Source organism: Heterodontus francisci, chromosome 1, assembly GCF_036365525.1.
Source record: "Heterodontus francisci isolate sHetFra1 chromosome 1, sHetFra1.hap1, whole genome shotgun sequence".
NCBI classification, from domain to species: Eukaryota; Metazoa; Chordata; class Chondrichthyes; order Heterodontiformes; family Heterodontidae; genus Heterodontus; species Heterodontus francisci.
In genome coordinates, this window is record NC_090371.1 from 175,403,674 (window position 1) to 175,422,278 (window position 18,605).

General features: G+C 42.8%; 1 protein-coding gene across 2 annotated transcripts in view; it reads right to left on the reverse strand.

Moving 5' to 3' along the window:
- The window catches only part of cds1 (CDP-diacylglycerol synthase (phosphatidate cytidylyltransferase) 1), a 145,796-nt gene that overhangs the window by 79,141 nt on the left and 48,050 nt on the right, over positions 1-18,605 (reverse strand). Inside the window, exon 2 of one of the 2 annotated variants that reach the window (XM_068015017.1) lies at positions 11,415-11,554. The exons of the other annotated variant lie outside the window; for it this stretch is intronic. Coding sequence (XP_067871118.1) covers positions 11,415-11,554 — 140 coding nt within the window. The remainder of the gene's footprint in view (positions 1-11,414; positions 11,555-18,605) is intronic. 2 annotated transcript variants of the gene reach the window in all.

Below are 18,605 nucleotides of genomic sequence, written 5' to 3' on the forward strand. Positions count from 1 at the left end.
CTTATAGTGGATCTTAGTCGATAGCCTATCTCCAGAAATGGAGACAGAAAAATCAAGGAATGGAAGGGAAAACAAAAAAAAAAAAAACACTGTGGATGCTGGAAATCTGAACTAGAAACAGAAAATGCTGGAAATACTTTGCAGATCTGGCAGCATCTGTGGAAAAAGAAAGAGCGTTACCGTTTCAGGTCTGTGACCTTCTATCAGTTTGGATCACCCCTTATCCTCCTTCCCAGATCCCAATATGGTTCCACTTGTCCTTCACCTTCCACCCCACCAGCCTGCACATACTATGGATTATGCTTTGTCATTTTGTCACCTCCAGCATGAAATTGACACCTCCAAACACATCTTCCTCTCCCCTCCCCTTTCAGTATTCCAAATGGACCATTCCCTCAGCTGAGAGGAAAACTACAATTGCAACAGAAACGGAACCCAAAACTGAAACAGAAGCTGCAGAAACAACTTCAGGTTTCTGGGGAAACTGACACTGGTTCGAACCAGATAAAAGGAGAGAGAGTCCGTCCCAGATCAGGCAGGAGTGCAGTGCGCCAGTATGCAGATGAAATTGAAGACTGAATCCAGGAGCTGTTTCTGTTAGTTAAATTAGCTACCGAACCAGACCCGGCCAGTGTACAGGCTGTCACTGCAAGACTCAAATAAAGGAAAGACTGGTAAATCCATGTCATCAAGTCTGTCGTGAGCAGAGCAGAGGAGGTTCTGCAGTAGTGTGCTTTGTAGTGAAAACCGCACCCATGAAGTTCGGATTGAGAGGGAACTGCTCTCAGAAGAACAGCGGCTAAATCCTTGAAGGAAGCTGAAAATCTACCTGATGAACTTCAGGGTTGTGAAGAACTGTGCGACTGTAATTTGGCGTCATATATGCTGGGTGGACTGCCCAGTGAAACCATGAGACCCATCTCTGATGTTATATATAAAATATATATGTTGATAGACCACGATCTATCTGTTGCTTCTTGATTAGTTTATGTTGGTTTTGGTTCGTGTATTAAAAAAAAATTATAAAAGTGAAATCATGTCAGTTTGGTTTGGTCACAGATAAGATAGGGCGTAGAGGGACATCACTTTTGTGCGTCTTGGGCAGCCCATACATACGCGGACGCAGCGAGTCACAAGGACGAACTCTTGTCATATATATCGCCCCATAGCGCATTGTACTTACACAAGTCCAGCAAGCGGATTTTTTTTAAGCTTACTTTCCAACAAGGCTGTCCGGTCATGTTGAGTGGCAGTTCCAATGGATACAAATTTGGACCGGTCATTAAGAATGGCGTGCATTTTGTTGATATAGTCACGCTTGTTAAGGATGATTATTCCCGTCCCTTTGTTAGGTTGACTGATGTGTACGTCGGGGTTGGTCTTAAGGCCTTGCAACGCTGTCAGACATTCACGTTGCATGTAGAAATCAGACACTTCATTTGGAATCCCACAATACACGTGCACTAGATCAATAAGGCGCGCTTTCAAGGATTCAGTGTTTTCAGTTTTGACAACACGAAGTATGCCCATTTAGATGGTTTTGCCAAGGGATCCCCTTTAGGCCCAGTCTTCGCAAACATCATTGTTGGGTTCCACGAGAATCGTGTTTTCAAGGGACTGATACTTAACCTCCTATCTCTTGCATATTTCCGCTATATTTGAATCCACAGCTGCATGTAATAATTTCCTTACACATCTGAATGGGCTCCATCCTGTGCTCAAATTCACCTTTGAAATTAAGCAGTCAAATGAGCTCCCTTTCCTTGTCATACTAGTTGAGAAATCTGCTACAGGTTTCTCTACCACAGTCTACCGCAAACCTACCTTCACTGGTCAATCCACGCGTTGGGATTCTTACAGTTCCACGCACTATAAGATTGGCCTTATCAGCAACCTCGTAAATAGGGCTTGAGCCACTTGCTCACCATGCAAGCTTGATGCTGAAATAGGGCAAATCAAAGGCATCCTGCATGATAACGGCTACCCAGATCAGATCATCTCTCTCTGAATATCACGCAAACTTATGAATGGGCCTAAGGCCATCATTTTCAGCCCTGAAAAGTGCCCAGTCTACCTCAGACTACCATGACAGGGTAATGCATCCAAAAAATTCGAGCAACAGGTGAAGCTAGCTGTTTCACCCTACTACTATGCAGTAGCAACCCGTGTGGGGTTCGCCACTAACAGGATGCTGCCATCAAGCCGAAAAGACGTTCTTTCACACAAATGAGTAATGTGATATATGAATTTCAATGCCAGTGAGATGCTAGGTATATAGACCGTACGTCCCAAAGACTGGCAGACGTATCAAACAGCATGTCCCTTCCGCTGTTCAGAATGGGCAAGGTACAGATCGTACCCAACCAGCCTGTGCTTGCGTAACTCCAAACAGTGTCCAACATTAGATGTGATTCCGCGATTGGACAACATTTGCTAAATAATCCTCAGTGTGCTACGAATTATGTTGACAACCAATTTAAGATTGTCAGTTGGGCTTGCAGTGTGGTGCATTTGCGCATACTGGAAGCTACATATATTAATACACAGGGTCGTGTTCTTTGCAATCAGAAAGAACGTGTACACACATTACGCCTGTTTCAGCTGAACAAAATAAGTGACAACCATTCACTGGTTCATTCCTTAGGGCAATGCCTTGAGCAGAGTCAAGCTGCCTGGTTTAAATTTCAAACAAAGCACAGCAGTTAACTTTCAGTCACCAAAATTGGATAAGGAAAAAAAAAGGAGGCGTATGGCAGATTCAGAGTGCTGAAAACAGCGGAGGCCCGAAAGGAATATAGAAAGTGTAGGGGAGTACTTAAAAAAAGTAATTAGGAGAGCGAAGAGGGGGCATGAAAAATCACTGGCAGACAAGATAAAGGAAAATCCCAAGGCGTTTCATAAGGCGGCACAGTGGTTAGCACTGCAGCCTCACAGCTCCAGGGACCCGGGATCAATTCTGGGTACTGCCTGTGCGGAGTTTGCAAGTTCTCCCTGTGACCGCGTGGGTTTTCGCCGGGTGCTTCGGTTTCCTCCCACTGCCGAAGACTTGCAGGTGATAGGTAAATTGGCCATTGTAAATTGCCCCTAGTGTAGGTTGGTGGTAGGGAATATGGGATTACTGTAGGGGTAGTATAAATGGGTGGTTCTTGGTCGGCACAGACTCGGTGGGCCGAATGGCCTGTTTCAGTGCTGTATCTGTAAATAAAAAAATATGTTAGGGGCAAGAGGATAACTAGGGAAAAAGTGGGGCCCATTAGGGATCTATAGATATAGCTCTTGGGTCTAAAGGGATCAAAGGGTATGGGGCGAAAGCGGGAACAGGCTACTGAGTTGCATGATCAGCCATGATCATAAAGAATGGCAGAGCAGGCTCGAAGGGCCGAATGGCCTACTCTTGCTCCTATTTTCTACGTTTCTAAGAGGCAATCTGTGTGTGGAGCCTGAGGACATAGGCAAAGTTTTGAACGATTACTTTTCAACTGTGTTCACTATGGAGAGGGACGATGTTGGTGTAGTGATCAGGGAGAGAGATTGTGATGTACTTGATCAAATTAGCATTGAAAAGGAGGATGTATTAGCAGGCTTAAAAGTGGATAAATCCCCAGGCCCAGATGAGATGTATCTCAGGCAAGGGAGGAGATAGCAGGGGCTCTGACACAAATTTTCAAATCCTCTCTGACCACAGGAGAGGTGCCAGAGGACTGGAGGACAGTGAATGTGGTACCATTGTTCAAAAAGGGTAGCAGGGATAAAGTAGGTAATTATAGGCCGGTGAGTCTAATGTCAGTGGTAGTGAAATTATTGGAAAAAGTTCTGAAGGACAGGATTAATCTCCATTTGGAGAGGCAGGGATTGATCAGGGATAGTCCCCAGCATGGCTTTGTCAGGGGGAGATCATGTCGAACAAATCTGATTAAATTTTTCGAGAAGGTGACTAGAGGTGTAGATGAGGGTAAAGCAGTTGATGTCGTCTACATGGACGTCAGTTAGGCTTTTGATAAGGTCCTGCATGGGAGATTGGTTAAGAAAGTAAGAGCCCATGGGATTCAGGGTAATTTGGCAAATTGGATCCAAAATTGGTTTAGTGGAAGGAGGCAGAGGGTGAAGGTAGAGGGTTGTTTGTGCAAATGGAGGCCTGTGACAAGTGGGGTACCGCAAGGATCGGTGCTGAGACCCTTATTGTTTGTAGTGTACATTAATGATTTAGACGTGAATATAGGAGGTATGATCACTAAGTTCGCAGATGACACGAAAATTAGAGGTGTCGTAAATAGTGAGGAGGAAAGCCTTAGATTACAGGACGATGTAGACGGGCTGGTAAGATGGGTGGAGCAGTGGCAAATGGAGTTTAATCCTGAGAAGTGTGAGGTGATGCACTTTGGGAGGACTAACAAGGCAAGAAAATATACAATGGATGGTAGGACCCTAGCGAGTACAGAGGGTCAGAGGGACCTTGGAGTGCTTGTCCATTGATCACTGAAGGCAGCAGCAGAGATAGATAAGGTGTTTAGGAAGGCATATGGGATACGCCTTTATTAGCCAAGGCACAAAATATAAGAGCAGGGAGGTTATGATGGAGCTGGTTAGGCTGCAGCTGGAGTACTGTGTACAGCTCTGGACACTACACTATAGGAAGGATGTGATTGCAATGGAAAGGGTGCAGAGGAGATTCACCAGGATGTTGCCTGCGCTGGAACATTTCAGTTATGAAGAGAGACTGGATAGGCTGGGGTTGTTTTCCTTGGAGCGGAGAAGGCTGAGGGGGGACATGATTAAGGTATATAAAATTGAGGGGCATTGATAGGATAGATAGGAAGAAACTTTTTCCCTTAGTGGAGAGGTCAGTAACTAGGGGGCATAGATTTAAGGTAAGGGGCAGGAGGTTTAGAGGGGAGTTGAGGAAAAATATTTCACTCAGAGGGTGGTTGGAATCTGGAACACATTGCCTGAAGGGGTGGTAGAGGCAGGAACACTCACGACATTTAAGTCGTATTTAGATGAGCACTTGAAACACCGTAACATACAAGTCTACAGGCCAAGTGCTGGAAAGTGGGATTAGTTTCGGACAGGTGCTTGATGCAGAGGCGCGTTGGGCCGAAGGGCCTGTTTCTATGCTGTAAAACCCTATGACTCAAAACTGGTGCATCCTCCATGGTAACGCCTCTACCAGAGTCCACTTGCCAACCAATCAGCACTCTCTTCTCATACAGTATACATTTGTTGCTTTTCCTTACATTGGTATTCTTGTGATTTGTCCTGATGAGTGCAAAATGAAAACTTTGACAAAATGTCTCTGTTTTTAGCAATATATTAATGGCTTGGATTTGGCTGCACAGAGCACAATTTTAAAATTTGCAGATGACACAAAACTTGGATGATGTTATGATCCTGTAGTTTTTCTCTTTTCTGAGAAGTATGCAGTGTGCCTTTAAAGCTGTAACAGGATCAGTACTGCTTTAAGGCAGCAAGCTCCAGGAACTGAGTCAAAGGATACATTCTCGTTGCCATAGGATACAGCCAGCTTTAAATATGCATTCTCATTGCCGTAGGATACAGCCACTTAGGACCAAAGACACGAGATACAATGTCGCCAATTGATGTTTGCAACTAGTTGAAAAACTGGCTTTTGAGACACAGTTAACAGATACACACACAGACTTAAATAAAAGCAAAATACTGCAGATGCTGGAAATCTGAAATAAAAACAAGAAATGCTGGAAATACTCAGCAGGTCTGGCAGCATCTGTGGAGAGAGAAGCAGAATTAACGTTTCGGGTCAGTGACCCTTCTTCGGAACTGGCAAATATTAGAAATGTCAAAGGTTATAAGTAAGTAAAGCGGGGGTGGGGCAAGAGATAACAAAGGAGGTGTAGATTGGACAAGGCCACAGAATAGCTGACCAAAAGGTTATGGAACAAAGACAAACAATATGTTAATAGTATGTTGAAAAGCAAAACATTAGTACAGATAGGGTGTTAACGGACTGAAGATTGAACAGCAAGTAAAAACATGAAAAAAAAAAGTGGGTAAGCAAACTGAACAAACTATGCAATGAAATAAACATACAAAAAAAAATGTTAAAAATGTAAAGAAGAAAAAAATAACTAAAAATAAAAATAAAATGGGGGCCCTGTCATGCTCTGAAATTATTGAACTCAATGTTCAGTCCGGCAGGCTGTAGTGTGCCTAATCGTTAAATGAGATGCTGTTCCTTGAGCTTACGTTGATGTTCATTGGAACACTGCAGCAAGCCCAGGATAGAGATGTGAGCATGAGAGCAGGGGGGAGTGTTGAAATGGCAAGCAACCGGAAGCTCAGGGTCCTGCTTGCGGACAGAGCGGAGGTGTTCCGCAAGCGGTCACCCAATCTGCATTTGGTCTCCCCAATGTAGAGGAGACCACACTGTGAGCAGCGAATACAGTACACTAAATTGAAAGTAGTACAAGCAAATCACTACTTCACCGGAAAGGAGTGTTTGGGGCCTTGGATAGTGAGGAGAGAGGAGGTAAATGGGCAGGTGTTACACCTCCTGTGATTGCAGGGAAAGTTGCCGTGGGAAGGGGACGAGGTGGTGGGGGTAATGGAGGAGTGGACCAGGGTGCCGCGGAGGGAATGATCCCTTCGGAATGCTGACAGCGGGAGGGAGGGGAAAATGCGTTTGGTAGTGGCATCACGCTGGAAGTGGCGAAGGATGATCCTTTTATTTTACATCTGCATTCTTTAGCCAACGTATACATCTTAATTGATTTTTCAATAAAAGGGCATTGTCCGCATTCTTGGTGGCTGTTCGTCTTCTGACTTCCATTTTGAAGTTTAGTGGCAAAATAGGAGCTCCTTTTCAACAATAACTATAGAAATTAAAGCAAGTGCTTACATCTCCCACAGTCAATGTTGGAAATGGAACATTTTCCCATTGTGTCAACTGAATAAAACACTAAATTAATTACAAGACGGATTACAGGCAAAATAATAAACTCTACTTTTAGAATTATCTTAATTCAACGTCAGAAGAACAGTACCTCTACTGCAGTGGTTCCCAAACTGTGGTAGAGGATATACAAAACATCTCTGGGGAGTATCTGGGTGGTATGTAGGAGAAATTATCTAATGATGGATTTAACTACATTTTCCCTCATTTTTATTTCATTATTTCTTTCATTGAATGCGCGTGTAAAGAAAAAGAATTAGGATGCTTCCCGGTGGATGTTCTGTCTGTTGTATTTTCCCCAAATACAAGGCCATACAGGGTGGCCCAGGGATGAACTGGCAGGTTTGTCCCAGGCAACAGGACACTTGGTCGTCAGCAACCCCTCAAGCTTGCTTCTTTTAAGCTTCCTAATGTGGGTTGGAGGTCTCTGTGTAGGACAGATCCTCTTCCAAGCTACCTCGAATAATGCATCTTCTGGAAGGAGACCATCACCCAAACTTCCTTAGTATTATGCCAAGAGAAATGAGACAACCCAGAGACTGCTATCAGGCTTCTAGCAACACAACACTGCTGGCTGGAAATGGTTTTTCTGGGTCTGGAGGAGCGGGGTTCAACTGCTCCATCCCACTGACCTCAACCGCCAACTATGGGCTCCGGAGGACTCCATGTCTTCAGGCTGACTCCTCTGGAGGAGGAGGAGGAACGAGGTGTCCGACCAGCAGAGAGTCTCTCACACCCCGAGAGCAGGCTGGTTCCTTCGGGATCCTGCTGACATCAATCAGTGCAAAGGAGCTAGGTGAAGTCAGCGAGGCTGTATGGTTCTTGCTAGCATCTGATGCAGGATGAGGCACTTTATTGAAAACTTCGCCAATTTAGCTAAGAAATTCAGTATGCTCAGATTTTCTGAAAAAAAATCTAACTCTCGATATCAGTCAAAAAACTTGCACATCCATTTAATACTCCATGAACAAAATTGATCATTTACATTTTACACAAATGTGTGCTTGATGATACTGACATTTAAAGGGGTATTGTCTTGATGAAAAAAATTCAATTGATTTATGTGTAGGAACAACACAATAATATGAACTAATTCAAACAAAACCTAGCATTCATACAGCTTGTTTAACGCAAGAAAAACATCTCTAAGGGACCTCACAAATGAAGTTGGCAGAGAAAGGGGTGAAAGTCATGGAGGGAGAGATTATTAAGGGATGGCCAAAACCTGACCAAAAGATGATTTTTACTGGGTCTGGAGAAGCTCAACTGCTCTACCTCACTGACCTCAACCGCCCATTATGGACTCCGGGAGACTCCATGTCTTCAGGCTGACTTCTCCGGGGAAGGAGGAGTGAGGCATCCAACTCTCTTTACAGAAGGATCTGGCTGTCCTTGAACATGTCACAAGAAGACAGCATGCAGGTACAGCAAGTAATTGGGAAGGCAAATGGAATGTTGGCCTTTATTGCAAGGGGTGTGGAGTATAAATGTAGGGAAGTCTTGCTACAACTGTACAGGGCATTGGTGAGACTGCAACTAGAGTACTGTGCACAGTTTTGGTCATTCTATTTAAGGAGGGACATTTTTGCATTGGAAGCAGCTCACAGAAGGTTCACTAGGCTGATTCCTGGGATGAGGGGTTTGTCTTGTTAAGAAAGGTTGAGCAGGTTGGACTTATACTCATTGGAGTTTAGAAGATTGAGAGGTGATCATATTGAAACATAAAAGATTCTGAGGGAGCATGACAGATGCTGACAGGATGTTTCCCCTCATGGGGGAATCTAGAACTAGGGTCACTGTTTCAAATTAAGGGGTCTCCCATTTAAAATGGAGAGGGGGAGGAATTTCTTCTCTCAGAAGGTCGTTAGTGTTTGGAATTCTCTTCCCCAGCGAGCCGTGGAGGCTGGGTCATTGAATATATTCAAGGCTGCGTTAGATACATTTTTGACTGATAAAGGAGTCAAGGGTTATGGGGGGCAGGCAGGAAAGTGAAGTTAAGGCCACAGATCATCAGATCAGCCATGATCTTGTTGAATGGCAAAGCAGGCTTGAGGGGCTGAATGGCTTACTTCTGCTCTAATTTCTTATGTTTGAGAAGACTTTTAAAGGAGTAGAGATTGGTGGACATGCAGAGAAGGTTAGGGGGAGAGTAGCACTAATGCCACCAAAGGATCCACCACATGCTGGCATGCTGGTTTGTGGCACTAATTTTTGCACCTGTCTGCCTCTGTGCTCACCCCATCGGGGGGCCAAAATCTCACCCTAAGCTTCAGTGTACAATTTACTGAGCAATTTACGACTCAAACTATCACTCCAAACAAACAACCTCATCCGTCACATTAATAAGTCATACTATTAAAGAATTGCTTAAATTGTACATGTGCATTATAATTAGTAAATTTTGTACTATGCTTGGGCAGCAAAGGGATTAAAATATTAAGCCTGTAAGCTGGTAGGGGTACGCTAGCAGCTGGTAGATCTGGAAGGGGATATGCCAGTAAACTCTGTGAACCTCTGCTCTACCATATCAGAGCAGCTGCCACATCAACCATGTGGTTAATGGATTAAATCAGATGGCCAATTAATGGTGGATTATGAATTTCAATCCTAGAGTTGAAATTTCTTCTTCAAAAAAGCAGTTTCAGCATTTATTTTCTGCTTAATCTTTATGCTCAAGATGACAGATGTCAGTGCAAACAATGAACTTCCACTTTGGGCAATTAAGTTGTTATTGTCCAATGCTGCATTACTGTCAGGAAGCCTCATTGGCTAGAAGCACAAACTAGAATGCAAGGTGCATGTTGCACACAATCCCCTGACCAAATAGTCATAAAAATCATATGCAACTGAATTTCCAATATATGCTCCCAGCAGGTGAGATTTTCAACTAGAATTGCGAAACGCCAGCACTGTCAGCATTAAGCACTTGGTATAGCAATACCTTGTTGATCAAGGGCCCCTCAACCTTGTCTCAACAGGATTCATTGACTGTAACCTCAGAAGAGCATTCCCTATTGCCGACTGTACTTGCGGTTTCCCCAAGTAAGATTTGGTATTTATTAATTTGCAAGCAGTTTTGTTTTTGCTGTGGTAGCATCCGTAAAAATATAGGGTGCAATTACTCAATACTATTTTTTAAATTGAGAAAAATAAGTTGACAGACAAGGCCAAGGCCATATTGTAGGACACCTACAACACAGAGGGTAAAATCAGGGAACAGTGATTAGGTAATACCAAGCTTTAGTTTTAAAAGCCTGACAATTATAAGTGGAAGTAAAGAGTCCAAAGAATCAGTTAGAGTAGGATACTGTGAAATGAATGTTGCTTCCTACACAACAAATCAACTTGTATTTATATCGTGCCTTTAATATTAGGTCCCAAGGTGCTTCAGAGGCATTTCAAACAAAATATGACACCAAACCATATATAGAAATATTAGGACAGATGACCAAAGGCCTGGTTTTAAGGAGTGCCTTAAAGGAGGAAAGCGAGGTAGAGAAGCGGAGTGGTTTAGCGGGGGTATTCCAGAGCTTAGGGCCTAGGCAGCTGAAGGCATGGCCATCAATGGCGCAGCAATTAAAATCAATTAAAATGCTCAAAAGGCCGGAATTAGGGGAGTGCAGCTATCTTGGAGGATTGCAGGGCTGCAGGAGGTTACAGAGATAAAGGGGGGCTATGGCGGGATTTGAAAACAAGGATGAGGATGTTACACACTTAGTTGTAGGGAGCAAGAACATACACAGTAACTTATATGGGAAAAATGATCAAGTTCAGGTAAGCACTAATCATTGTGCTATCAAGAAAGATTCGATGGAGAAACAGAGGCTGGAGACTCAAAGAAACAGAGGAGAGAGAGGAATTGCCTATCAGATGACGCTTTTTCCTGTGTACGGTCCAGGATTTAAAACAGATGTTAGAAGAGCTTTCCAAGATGTGGAAGCAGTATTCAAATCCTGGATGGACTTTGACTTTAGGAAGAGGTGGGGGTAGTAAAAAATGTTTACCACAAACATTGGGAAATAGCTTTAATAATGGAGGCTTGAGGAAATAGCGATGCCAAAATAGCAAAAGATGAAAACGGATCAATAGACGCTTAGTTTTTTCAGAAGCCTAACAACCACCAAAAAAACTTCCAACGCAACAGATGAAAGAATATAATGTTAAATTACTGCACTATGAAATCCACTTTTTCTCAATTTTATGACTGGGGGCAGGAAGGCTGACTTCTGCTATTAGGAGGTACACAAGACCGGTTCCATATATTAACAGAGGAAAAATTGAACAGTCTAGTCATGACTAATCCAAAGATGATTATTACCGACTCAACACTTGGAATAGTTTGGGATTATTTGTTCAATCCCCATCCTCTGAATTCCTGATTTCTGCCACATTGTTAAGAGGCGGCAATGGAATTTGGTGGTTCTCCACATACAAGGGGTTTAAATAAATATTAATACATTTCATATACTACAAACTAAAATGATACCTTGAAGATAATCCTGATAGAGCCTTATTGAATACTTCTGGAGTGCTGTCATTTGAGGGTGGAACATCAGGAATATCCAAATCAGGTTTCAAGTCTAGATCGCCATCAACTTCCAGCCCTGCTCTATCAATGTCAACTTCCTAGATCACAAAAGCAAATAAATTAATTGGCAATGTATTGCATATGGAAGCAAAAGTTTTATTTTAAAAAAAAAAGGCATGTAAAATAATTCAGAATTGCTCAAATCTTGGAGACTACTTGGAGAATGCGTGTCACTATTTACATTTCTTGTGCGAATGCGAAGCCATGAGAACATTTGCAAAGAAACAGGCAGAGACTATAATGATCTGTGAGTAAAGCACAACTTTGAGATAAAGGAAGCATTCATATTCTTGGAGAGAATTATGGAATAAAGTAAGGTTGTAGTAAAGGGATGGCTTTCACCTGAATTGAAAAGCCACTTGTGAAGAGACCAGAGAAGTGAAGGAAGTTTTAAACTAATATGATAAAAGGGCAGTAAAGTTTAGGTTTGAGGCTAGAGGGGGAGAGCTGAATCAATAGCCAGGATTTTACTATAGGTGGATGGGTGTCGGCCACCGACTGAAAAGTTGGTGGCGAACCCTCTTCCGCCTCGCCTGGGGATACGACCCATATTTTGCGGGTCCCCAGGCTTCAACTGTTCTGAGGTGGTACTTCCACCCACTTGAGGTAGGAAGTCCCACCTGATGGTGTTGGCGGCCAATCAGCGGGCCGGCAGCTCCTAGACCCAGCAGCGCCACCAAAAGTGGTGGCCACTACTGGGACTACAGCCCAGCTACAGGTGAAGATGCTGGGGAGCCTGGAAGGTAGGTAAGTTTAGGTTGCCTCACCGGGGTTAATCGGTCAGGCCCCGGTAAGGCAAGGGTGGCTGGTTGGGAGGATGAGGGGTGTGTTGGGGGTGGTTGGGGTAGCGGGGGCGGCCCTCATTTTGGCACAGGGTGCCCGATCAGGAGGCCCACCCCCCGGGGACGTTCGAGAGCCGCCTGCAAAATCGGCGTGGAGGGGGGTGAAGGCTCTTAGGGGGCTGTTAAGTGGCCACTTAAAGGCCTTGATTGGCCTGGGGTGGGTGGGCTGTTTTTCGCCACCACCTTACGTAAAGTGGCAGAGGAGGTAGGTGTGTCGGGAAGGGCTCCCGGAGCCTCCCGCTCCATTTTATGCCACCCCCCCGCCATCCTGCTCTTTGGGATGACGTAAATTTCTGGCCATTCTTCTTGGAATAAAAGCAGTGTTACAACCAGGAGAGAAAGGTGTCTAGGGGTCTTTATCAGCCTTCACCTGGTCTATTGTAACAGGGTTTTGTTTTAAACACACCATGTTTTGAGCTCTCCTTTGGTGAATCCTTGTTCACCGCTTTCCAATCATAAGGCAAAGAAATGAGCACAAACAGGCCTTCTTACAGTTAAAGAAAAGTGAAATTTATTAAAATGTAAACTCTAATTCGGTTAACGCCTACGGATACATGCCACGCCCCATGCTAGCATGCATACGCAATACGCACATACAAATAGAGTCAGAGAAGAAAAATAGTGGAGAGGTTTGAGGCAATCTCTGACGAGAGGTTTTTGTTACTGTGCTTCGAGCTTGCTGTAGTCCTTGCTTGTAGGTAGATCTTGCTTTTCGTTGGGGCCCAGTATTCTTTTTAAACCTTGTTCACTGTAGGAGACTTTTCTCTCTCGGGGTTCATATGACTTCAATGGATTCCAAAGTTGGTGAGAACGAGATGAGAGCAGACAGGAGAGAGGTCTTTTCCAGTCCAGGAGCAAACAGCTTTCTGAGTTCAAATTCTCTGTGGCAAGTTCAAATTCAAAAACCTCCAACAGCTAGTCAGTCATGTGACTAAACTGGTCTGACCACGTCTGTTTCTGTATTCAGCCATCTTTGCAATTAACCTGGAATGCTAGCTTCTCCACCTTCAACGTCTGGTAATCAAAAGTCCATTGTGGATTAAATTGGAGCAGGGAGTGGCCCCTTTGTCCTTTCCAAGTACTGTCTGTTACTATGCAAATGTCTTTCCACTCAAGGGTCTGGTGTTTCTTTTTAAAAACAAGTTCTTTCTTTACTCTAGTAACAGTTTAAAAATCAATGTTCATTTGGCAAAATTAATGTCTCAATCTTGGCAGGTGGGGGCCTGTATGACAGCAGAAAGAGAGAGAAAATATAAAAGGGAAAGGAAGATACCATGAGGTAGCAAACAATAAAAATGCCATTATAGGAGATCAAGGATATCAAAAAATTAAAATCAGAAAAGGGAATAAGGGTGAACGTTCCAAAAAAAGAGTCCAAATTAAGCAGTATGTATATGAATAAACAAAGCATTCAAAACGCAAGTGAAGAGTTGGAATCATTAATAATTGTGGAGGAATAGGACATGGTATGCCTAGCAGGTGAGCGAATTAAATTTGGATAAAGCTGGTAAGTTAATATTTTCATGAGAGAAAAAGGATAATGGGACAGTGTGTTAATAAAGGACTCCATCACAGCACTAGAGCATTAAGACAGAGTCCAATTGCACACAGTTTGGGAAATAGGAAGGGAAACAGTACAATATCGTGGTATGCGTTACAAGTCATCGAACAATGACAGAGAGAGATCGAATCTGCAGACAATTCAGGGAGATATGCAAGAACAGGCCAATAATACTGCATGATATTAACAATCTCAAGGTAGACTAATATAAAAAGCAATATATGTGATCAAAAATTCATACAATTCCAGGATCCCAAATTCTTGGAACAAATGGAGCTTGGTAAATTTAAAAATCGGTAATGCAAGGTCCAACAGAATACTGTGCTCCTCCATGGGAGCTAGATCGCACAGTAGGTTAACACAATGGGGCAGTCTTTCACTTCTGGGACCTGAGCTGCGAAGGTCAATTCGCAGAAAGGACTCTGGCAAATCCCAACTCAGTTCCAAGTGGGCAGAAACGCCTCCTACAAAAACACCCACTAATTGTCAGTTTCACTCAGGAATGTACCTTGATGGCGGATATGAAAACAAACAACTTCTAGATTTATTTGAACGCAGGAGTGGAAATACATCTCAACACAGTCACATGATATGTTGCATTGTTCAAAGCCCCCAACTAACTATTCAGTTGCTAACTCTGCAACAATGTATGTATATAGAGACACAACTTGAAGACCAGAGAAAGGATTTTATAAACATTGTCCACTTACACTGAATACTGGGTAACAAACTGAAAGGATCATGAGTTCGGAGATAAAATTCCAAAGGGTGAGGTGAATTAATTGGAAAGGAAAACATTGTACAAGTACAATATCAATAGTAACAAAGAATTTTCAGTCTCTTCTCTTCCTTCTCCACTTTATTAATTGCTCAAAGGAATATTACAAACACATTTTTCTTTCTTACCCAGACTGGGGGAATTTTGAGCCAATTTTACTTCAGCTTTTATTGCAATAGGAACTTCTGCATACATAAAAAAACTTAGCTGCACTGTTAAACTGTAGACAGAGTAAAGGCTATGCACAATTAAAAAAAATTGAACCAGCGTCAGTGATAGTATTACAACATAATCAGAAATCATAATAATGACCAAAACAGCTCCATTATGTAGTGCAACCCAATGCTTCTTTAATCATTATGATGCAAGTTTGTATCTGTTGAAATTGTTCACATTCCAATTTTTTATTCCGTTTCACCCACCCTTTATTCCAGTTTTCTCAGGCAATGCATCCATTGCCATATGCAGACTGAAAATCTGCTTCCTGGCACAAGGAAGTACACAATCACAGTTTAATGGACTCCAGTTTTCACCACTTGGGCTCCTCATAGGAGGGCAATGGAAATTGGCAATTCTGAATACAGAATTCCCAAGTATTTCCACTTCATAAGAACATAAGAAATAGGAGTAGGCCATTTGGCCCCTCAAGCCTGCCCCGCCATTCAATAAGATCATGGCTGATCTAAACCAGACCTCAACTCCTCTTTTGGGCCAGCTCCTCATAGCCCTCAACTCCCCGACATTTCAAAAATCTATCTACCTCCTCTTTAAATACTTTCAGTGATCTAGCCTCCACAGCTCTCTGGGGTAGAGAATTCCAGACATTCACTATCCTCTGAGAGAAGTCCTTCACAACTCAGTTTCAAATGAGTGTTCCCTTATTCTGTAACTATGTCCCCTAGTTCGAGATTCCCCCACTAGCGGAAACATCTTCCTGTCAAGCCCCCTCAGAATCTTGTACGTTTCAATAAGATCACCCCTCATTCTTCTAAACTCTAATGAATAAAGGCCTAACCTGTTTAGCCGTTCCTGATAAGTCAACCTCTTCATCCCTGGAATCAGTCCAGTGAATCTCTTTTGAACTGCCTCCAATGCCAGTAAATCCTTTCTTAAACATGTGAACCAAAACTGTACACAGTACTCCATGTGCAGCCTCACCAACACCCTGTACAGTTGCAACAAGACTTCCCTATTTTTAAACTCCAATCCCCTAGCAATAAAAGCCAAAATTCCATTTGCCTTCTTAATTACTTGCTGCACCTGCAGACTAACTTTTTGTGTTTCATGCACAAGAACACCCAGATCCCTCTGCGCTACAATTTTTTGGAGTCTCTCTCCATTTAAATAATAGTCTGCCTTTTGATTCTTCCGACCAAAGTGCATGACCTCACACTTTCCTACATTAAACTTCATCTGCCAAGTTTTTGCCCACTCAACCCAGCTATATCCCCTTGCTGATTCCTTATGTCCTCATCACAACATGCCCTCCCACCTATTTTTGTATCGTCAGCAAATTTGGATATATTACACTCTGCCCCTCCTCCAAGTCATTAATGTAGATAGTAAGTAATTGAGGCCCTAGGACTGATCCTGGAAGCATTCCACTAGTTACATCTTTCCAACCTGAAAAAGACATTAATCCCGACTCTCTACTGTGAGCTCCTATCTTGTGCAATAGCACCTTATCGAATGCATTCTGGAAATCCAAATACATCTATCGGTTTCCCTTTATCAACTCTGCTTGTTACGTCCTCAAAGAACTCCAGCAAATTTGTCAAACATGATTTCCCTTTCACAAAACCATGTTGACTGTTTGCGTTAAGCTTTTCTAAATGCCCTACTATTTCTTCCTTAATAATGGACTCTAGCATTTTCCCAACGACCGATGCTAGGCTGACTGGCCTATAGTTTCCTGCTTTTTGTCTCCCTCCCTTGTTGAACAGGGGTGTCACGTTAGCGGTTTTCCAATCCGCTGGGACCCTCCTGGAATCCAGCGAGTTCTTGAATATTTCGACCAATGCCTCCATCCTCTCTGCAGCCACTTCCTTTAAAACCCTTGAATGCAGGCCATCAAGTCCTGGCGATTTGTCTGCCTTTAGTCCCATTAGTTGTCAAACACTTTGTTCCTCGTGATGGAGAGTGTTACAAGATCTTTCCTCCCATTAGCTCCTTGATTATCTGATATCTGTGGGATGTTTATAGTGTCCTCCACCGTGAAGAGCTATGCAAAATATGGGTTTAAATTATCTGCCATTTCCCTGTTCCCAGTTATCAATTCTCCAGTCGCATCCTCCAAGGGTCCCACACTCACTTTAGCTACTCTCTCTTTATGTATCCATGGAAGCTCTTGCTGTTTGGTTTTATATTCCTTGCCAATTTACTTTCATAATCAATTTTCTCCCTCTTTATTAGCTTTTTAGTCATCCGCTGTTGGTTCCTAAAAAATGTCCAATCCTCTGGCTTACCACTAGCTTTTGACGCTTTGTATGCCTTGGTTTTGATTGGATACTATCCTTGACTGCCTTTGTTAATCACAGGTAGTTCATCCTTCTCATTGAGTCCTTCTTTTTGACCGGGATAAATTTTTGCTGAGCGTTATGAAATATCTGCTTAAATGTCTGCCACTGCTCATCCGCTGACCTTCCCCTTAGTCTATTTTCCCAGCCCGCTTTAGACAACTCTTTCTTCATACCTCTGTAACTGCCCTTGTTTAAGCTGAGGACACTGGTTTGAGACCCGAGTTGCTCACCCTCAAACTGAAGTTGAAATTCGACCATGTTGTGATCGCTACCCCCTAGAAGATCCTTAGCTACAATATCTCTTATTCATCCTACCTCATTACACATTACTGGATCTAAAATAGCCTGTTCCCGGGTAGGTTCTGTAACATATTGCTCTAAGTAATAATCCCTGATGCACTTTACAAATTAGTCTCCCATGTTACTTCTGCCAATCTGATTTGTCCACTCAATATGCAGATTAAAATCACCCATGACAATTGTATCGCCCTTCTTACACGCCTCTGTTACTTCCCGATTTATACTTTGTCCTAAAGTGAGGCAACTCTTCGGGAGCCTACAGATGACTCCCATCCGTGACTTCTTACCATTGTTATTCCTTATTTCCATCCAAACTGATTCCACATCACGATCTATTGCACCTATATCACTACTCACCACTGCACTGATACCACCTCCTTTTCCGGAACGTCGAATACCCTTGAATATCGAGTTCCCAGTCTTGGTCACCCTACAACCACGTCTCTGTAATAGCTATCATGTCACATTCATTTATTTCTATTTGTGCCGTCAACTCAACTATCTTGTTACAAATGCTGTGTGCATTCAGATAAAGAGCCTTAAGCTTTGACTTTTTACCATTATTACTCATTCTGGTTCTAATTTCTGCTGCACTCTTCTGCTTATATTTTCTGCCCCTTCCTGTCACACTTTGATTACCGTTCGCCTCTTCACTACCCTCCACCTCTGCTCTCTCGTTTCTTTTGATTTTTTAAACTTCCCTTTAATTGAACTCTCCCTCCTACTAATCAATTTAAAGTCCTATCTACAACTCTAGTTAAATGATTCGCCAGGACACTGGTCCCAGCATGGTTCAAATGAAACCTGTCCCAACGGAACAGTTCTCTCCTTCCCCAATGTCCATTGATGCTGCACTTGTATTTCAACACACTGCACTGTCACACAGTGAAATATTTGCAGTTAACTAGGGACTTGCTTGTAGAATTAAATTTATAGATTTTTGTCTTTGCATTCTATAAGCTAACAAATGCCACATTCATAGTTTGAGTCAGACTGTTGAACATACAGTTTTTATCTTCATTTTAAACCAGGGGCTCTGCAAATGCTTATTATGGGTGTAATTCTTTTGATTTTACTATCAGAGTCCTG